A 7,614-nucleotide genomic window follows, 5' to 3' on the forward strand; every position below is an offset into this window, starting at 1 on the left:
GGATGAAATCACTGGTAGTTGGTGCAAAGTTTGCACCTGACCAACTAACTGGCCATGTGGAATTTTCTGGGTTTCTTCACATGTCTAACAACTAAACAGGGACTAGTTTTCCCATAGAAAGCATTCTGGAAAGCACCCCCATTATATTGCATTTCCTTATCATATCAAACCAATTAAAACTGTCTTATATGGAACATAACTTTTCCAGCACACTTTTTATTCATAAGCTTATTGCTTTAATCTAATTATTATTATGCTTAACAATATAAAACTGCCCCCTATAAAAGAGAACAATGTACTCTTCATTGTTAAATAGCATATGATTCTTCATGAAAACATCTTGGCAATTGATTCATTTGGTAGAATATAAATTAATTAATTATATTCAATCTTTTAATTGTGATAATTATCATTTACCTTCAAAAGGATATAATGCTCTTGCTGTCCCTAATACAGGCAGTGGTTCCAGATCAAAATCTTGGTTCTCCCCATTGTCATATTCAGGTTCACCATCTGCATTCACATCTGTCTCACCATCTGCATCAGGTAAACTAGGATGACTGGTTCCAAGACCACTTTCAGGACTAAAAATTTTGTTCAGTATAAATAATAATAATTATTTAATGTTAAATCATTGAGTATATTAAATGGCAAATATTCAAAGAATCATTTGATTTTATATCTTTTTCTTTTTTCAATTTTATATAACCAATCAGAAACCAGATCTGATCTAATACAAAAAATTATTTTTTATCAAATTAACAGATTCTCAACTGAAAAAATCTTTGATTATTTACACAAAAAATTGTTAAGACTAGAAAATGTGATTTTTCTAAACTCAAGTTTAAAAAATTATGTAACAGAAATACATAAGGAATTATTTTAAGACATCAGAAAAGTAAACATTTTTATCAGTATCTGGACATTTTAATAGAAGTTAAAAAAAAAACAGTAAAACAATCTTTAAAAACTGACAACTGTTTTTGTATTTATGCTCATTTCAAATTAACTAAAGTATATGTAAAGATTATCTGACAGAACTTATCTTTGAATATATATATATTCTGTAAACAAAGGAATATAAAACCTGAATCCCAATTTTATCTGTATCTGGATATCTATTCTGTATTAATTTCAAATCATTATATCCATCATACATACTTGTATAGTAGAGATAATAATTTGAAATTAATGGAAAAAAAGAAATTAAATTCATTTATCAACTATAAAAAAACATTCTAGTAATATTTCTTCCGTGGATTAATTAAATCGTTTTTTAATACAGAGGTAGATGCACTAAATTATTGATTCATTAAATCTAATAATATCTAATATACAGTATAATGTAAGTGATGAAACAGTACATATTGCACATATAAACAATAATTAAAGTCAAAAAAGAAATAAACTGGATGAAAGCAATTAAATAACTCAAAAAATCTTTACACTACAACATTGCAATATTGGAGTTACTTTTTAATGGCGACTATATAGTCTAATATACATATATATAAAGCAATTTTGATGTTACATCTAACCAGAGTAGAGAAAAAGATGGTAGAGATAATTATTATTGAACCAAAAGCATTATTACTGACATCATGAACTAAAGGTAAATTAGAAGTAAAAATTTCTTTTTATGTACTTCTTTTGTATTATTAGATTGTAAAAAAAAAAGAAATTATTGAACACATGATACATAAGCTATAAAAATGTATAGAAGTAGAATAAATTAAAAGCAAAAGTAATTAAATGATATCTAAAAGATACTGTGCAGCTTTTTGAGACAAATGACAATGTGCTTGTAGGAATAAGAATAAACTATATGCAAAATAAAGACACACCAGTACACCAATCCACTTAAACAAACAAAAATATTAATGTTTTGTCCATATCAATCAAATAGCTTCAGGTTACATAAGCCTATATACCAGTTCTTGAGGTGTTTAATATGCAAAATTAAGACATTTTAATTTAACATTTAAAAATATTAGTGGAATAACAAACTGCAATAGCAACCATTTTATAGCAATAGCAATCTTGAATGTATTGAAGCAAAACAAACAAAAATAAATAGCTAAAAAAATTTTGAAAATTATTGCTCAAAATCATTAAATCAGGAGTCAATTTCAATTATAAATGATCATTTTTCAAGATTTTACATTTTATTCTAAAATGATAGAAAACATTATCTGAAAATGATAGTGAATAGAACAGTTGATACTAACATATTCAATTATAAAAGACAAAAAATAAAATAATTATGTTAAAATTTAAAGATTATTTAAAAATATTAAATTTTAAGTTACATAAGAATGCAGGTTTTACCATTGTTTCTTTCTTTCAAATAATATTTGTAACTTTTACAAATAAAAGAAAAGCACAAACTTTATTTGCTTGATATAGAATACTGTATTTCCTTGAATAAGCATCTGGCATTTATTTCAATGGGTCAAAATCCCTGACATTTAATCAATACTAGTGACTATTTGAGACTTGGTGCTTAATTTTTACAGTTAGTTGATTATTATGATTACTATAATTCATTTTGTTTCAGTACAGTAATACAGATTTTAGCAAAAAAGAAAAAAACTTCATGTTTTCCATTGCTAAATTATAAGAGCGACCCACTAGTATTTTTATTATTTTTTTTTTATCAGTAACTTACCATAAATTTTAAGCAATTATTATTTTATTCAACTTATTGTTCAATTTTTATATGACATCATATCCTTAAGGTAAAAATAATACCATGCATGCAAAATGTGCAACATCACATTTTCTCATGAATTTTCTAAAAAACAATAAAGCAATTCTTCTTTTTAAAGAATTAAGAAAATAATTATATTTAATGCAAGTCAACAGAATAAGTTTATTTTGTACAGTGCAACATAAAAATGCTCATAAATAGGTACTTACTAAGTAAAATAATACAGTATTTTCATGAAAATAACAGCATTTTCTTACATATGAAAACTGCTTGTTTGAAACATGTCTTGCTTCACTTACAAAAGCATGTTTTTAAATGCACCAGCCTGTTTTCGCTTATAAGGAAACTACACTGATGCATAAATGTAAATTAAATGTAAAGGTATTGATATAGTAATTATTCAGTAACATCTCTTTGGTAACTATTATTTTTATTTTGGCTTTCTAATTTTAACGTTTTTGAAACTAAAAAAGTTTTATTAAAAATAATGAATTCTTCAACATATTTTGTAGAATACAGTGCAATTTTGTCCAATTAAGAGCATGCTCTTATATGCACAGAAACATGATATTCTTAAAATTTTAAGGGCGAAATGGATCATTTATCTTATTTTAAGCCATAGTAATTTAGCTTTCTTAGCTAAATATAATCAATTATCAAATACAATCTGGTATATGAGTTTCTGTTACAATAAATTTATCCATTGCAATATCAAAATAAAATAATCCTAATATTATGAATCTTTTGAAGTGTATTTGCAAAAACTTCCAAACGTCTACTAGTAAACAAGGGATGCAATGAATGATTCTGTTCCTATTGTCTGCTTTCATTTGTTTCAATAGTGCTGTATCTATGTTCTAATGTTATTGTGATTTTTATTATAAAATTTGAGCTTATTCTTAACAGTTTATTGTAACATTTTCACTATCTTACTTGTTTATTTTTATTGTTATTCTGTTTTTATACAGCAATATTTTAATGTAAAATGTACAGTAACATTACAACATTTTCATTACTGTCTTTAGTTTATTAAATAAAATGCATCTCATATATACAATTCCTAATAGGGGCACTAACAAACTAATTCATTTTATAGCTGTTTACAAATATATCCTTTCATAATCACATTAATTGTTTGTTAATAAATTCCAATGGCCTTACTGTTATGTTTAATATCATGCTACAATCATAAACTGATGTATAGTTGTTTTATAGTGTTTTAGTGTCTTTTAGAAAAATTAATTTGTATTATTTAGATGAGAGCTCTGCAACCAGTGTGCCGTGGCACAATGCCTCCAAGAGGAGGAAAAGCACAGTTTGTAGTGAACACATGAATATGATTAATATATGTTGATTGAAAAAGGAACAGTGATTTGCCTATTACAGTCGACCCCCTTATAACACAGTAGATATGTTCCGTTCTTTATGAAATTTATGTTCTAAGAGTCCTTGAATACATGAGCCAATCACAGCCCAGCAGGCATGCAGTTTACGGACTATGGCTGTTTGAAAGGTTTTCTTCCATAAAATTAATCGACTCTAGACTAATTCGACTCAACATTTCCAAAATATGTATAATTTTTTGGGAATAATCCATATAAACTATGCTATAAACAAAAAATTGTAGGATTACTTACCGAGTGTACAGTACACCGTTCGACAATGCCATTGCTTAAGCTTGTTTTCATCATGGAACTTGTCATAGAATGGCGTTCGCGTGCTTCCTGATAAATTATTTTTTTTGCGAAAAATTCACTGAACTTTGGAGACATCATTAATATACTGTAAATATAATTTTTATGGACGTTAAATAATAAATGGTTTTTAGTAGGTCCGCTGCTCGTTTAAACCCAACGGTTTGTACAATATCCGCTATTGGTCTAGATTCGACCAATCGTGTCGTGACATGAGTCGGCGATGACATTTTACCAAATTATACAAGTTTTTTTAGCGTGTTTGTACGAATACTGTCGTAATTTTTTCGCCATCATATAGGAATCCGAACTATATGAACCCATGTTATAGGGGGGGTCGACTGTATATGTTTATTGCTACTGATGTTTGTGACAGAAGGGATTCTTACAAGCTTCAAACGTTTAGACCTATGAAGTCATATTTCACAGAATATGTGCATGTGTTTACTCACAAACTCATCTATAAATTTATTATCATATTTAACAAAATCTGTACATGTGTAAATTTGCCAAGTTGCATGTATCAGTTGCCATATCAATTTTTATAAAGCAACATGATGATACTCTGCTGCATGCACCTTTGATCATGAAATTAAGATTCTGATCATGTGCTTTTCACACTAGGCCTGCATGATACTTCATCTAGGGTGTTTTCCATTATTTATTACTTATGCAAAGTAAAAATAAGAAAATTGATTATAAACAAATTTAATATATTCTTATATTATGACAAGTAAAACAACAGTAAATCAGTATATATTGTCTTTGGTATACACTTTAATGCCTACATTTTTTGTATATTTTTACTTGTGGCATACCACGGAATTCTGGAAAGTATCTAGGGGGGCCAACAGTTTTTGCCCCGGGCCGAATTGAAAAGAAAACTTTTTTCACGGGCCGAACCAGAGGCTGCCCTAGCAAGATTTTGAGGTGGTGCAAGATCTCATTGTGGTGTCACCCCATAGAGACTAAATTGTACATAGAGATTACAGATACATTTTTCACATTATCATGCATTATCAACATTCTATGCTGTGCTGAAGACATTTGTAATGGAGCATTAACTAAACGCACAGTTAGTTGTTGACCGTTTTCTTTAGCCATCAGAATTTTTCATCGAGATATTAGGACTTACGTAACTAAAATTGAAAGATTAACCATGGGCTGCATAAATTCATTAGACGGGGCCAAATCTGGCCCGCAGACCTTATGTTGGTCATGCCTGATCTAGGTGTACCACCATGCACGAGAAAAGGTTGCAGAGCACTGATTTAGATGGATAGAAATCAGATTTTTTTCCACAAGAATTCCACAAACATTCGTCAAAATCTGAATTTCTAATATTTGAATCATTCTGAAGAATGAATTAGACTTGGATAACAGTAATGTGGAAGGATATGTTTTGTAGTTTACAGTGATGAGATTGCTGTTTTGCTTCTTCATTTCATGCATGAAATTACAGCAAATAGACTGCAGATATATGCAAACTAAATTACATGTTAGTTATTCAGAAATTGGGCTATTCTAAATAATTTAGCTTTAATTTTATAAATTTTTTCTGAAATCTCAAGCAAAAATTACATTCTGTATATAACATAGGCATTTGACTATCTCCAACATTTAAAATTTTAACTGCCTCTTCATAAAGAATTATGTATACAGTTGTCCCTTGATAATCCGACAGGTATGGGACCAAAGGTGCGTCAGATTACCAAAAGTGTCCGGATTACCGAAAATAATTACATATTTCGCATTGNCAGAAACGTTGCTCTTGTTCCAGCAAAAATCTTATTTTCACTTTACCGAGTGCCTAGTAGGTAATTTGCAGATTACCTAGATAATCTGAACATTACCTAGATAATTTGAGAAATGGAATAATTTTCGCAGCTTTAACGGATCACCCTAGTTAATCTGCAGATTACCTAGGTAATTTGAGAAATGGAATAATTTTCGCAGCTTTAACGGATCACCCTAGTTAATCTGCAGATTAGCTAGGTAATGCGCACATTAACGGATTTCGAGCTTTAGCTAACATATATATGGAGTTAGTAGTCAAGCAGAATAGAGTTGTCAGTCAATAAAGGTGAAAGAGGCCAAATTTTAATCTCAGTGGAAGAAGATGTTACTTGAAGCCCTAGCCCTAATATCTAATGATTCTGAAATGTCTATACTAGCAGTGAGGCAAGATGATGACTGCAATGTGCTTAAAAGGACTGAGTTTTTGTGATGATCTCCAGTGAGTACTGGCTGTCAGTATGTGTGTCACTGAAGTTCTTAAGCTGCAGTCTACAAGATGCAGGAAGGCCATGCAGCCCATGATATTTATAAATATATACATAGTATATATTGTTTATCTCATGGACTTTGCTCACTTGTTCAAAAATTTAATGATGATTCCTTGATTCTGAATACCACCATTTCTATCCCCCCGTGATGAAAAAGTGTTGTGATAATTTTAAGCTAAGTATTTTATTTATAGAGAGTAAATATGTAAAAGTTAAAAAGAATTTTATGGTAAATTACCTAAGTAATGAGTAGAATTTTCCTCTGACGCTATAAACATTTAACAATTGTTGTATAGGAAACATTCAACATATGATGTTGGCACAAAACCTTCTTCTAAGTTACTTCTTCTAACTCTAGTCCATCCATCCCCTTGGTCCAATTCTACAACTTCAAATTCTTCACCCTCAAACATTGGAATAGAACCTTCACTTTGTGCTATTAAAAAGAAAGCACAAACTATAACAAATGCATTTTAAATTTTAACAAATGCATTTTTAGAAATTTTAATACACATTGCAATTTAGCTGTTAATACAAAAAGTTGTTTATTTGAAATTAAATTAATCATTTTAATGCATATTCAGATGGTAAATTTTCAGCATTTGTAAAATAAGAATAATCTCATTTATCACATCAGGTACAGTAGAACCTCGAAAACTCGGCCTAATGTGGACTGAAGGGTGGCCGAGTTTGTGAAAATGCCGGGTTATCGGGAATGGGGTTAAAAAAATAAGTACGAGTGTTTCCTCAGAAAATACTGTACTGTACTTGTATGTATTGTTTTCTTGAGAATACAACAGAGAATAAACTGCCCAAATACCCTTAAACAAAGGAAAAGTACGTCCTTTATGAAGGCATAGAGCCTTTACTACATGAAAATGAAAATTAATGAATACACTGTGTACAGTAATTTACCTGATAAGAC

The 7,614-nt window shown here is 29.5% G+C and overlaps 1 protein-coding gene across 1 annotated transcript in view; it reads right to left on the reverse strand.

Annotated features, from left to right (window-relative positions):
- Positions 1 to 355: 355 nt before the first annotated feature.
- The window catches only part of LOC111629390 (formin-binding protein 1-like), a 42,275-nt gene continuing 35,016 nt past the window's right edge, over positions 356 to 7,614 (reverse strand). The window contains exon 8 of the mRNA XM_023373285.1: positions 356 to 584. Coding sequence (XP_023229053.1) covers positions 410 to 584 — 175 coding nt within the window. The 3' untranslated portion in view covers positions 356 to 409. The remainder of the gene's footprint in view (positions 585 to 7,614) is intronic.

Source organism: Centruroides sculpturatus, unplaced genomic scaffold (genome assembly GCF_000671375.1).
Source record: "Centruroides sculpturatus isolate CEXI.00-Female unplaced genomic scaffold, Cexi_2.0 scaffold586, whole genome shotgun sequence".
Lineage (NCBI taxonomy): Eukaryota > Metazoa > Arthropoda > Arachnida > Scorpiones > Buthidae > Centruroides > Centruroides sculpturatus.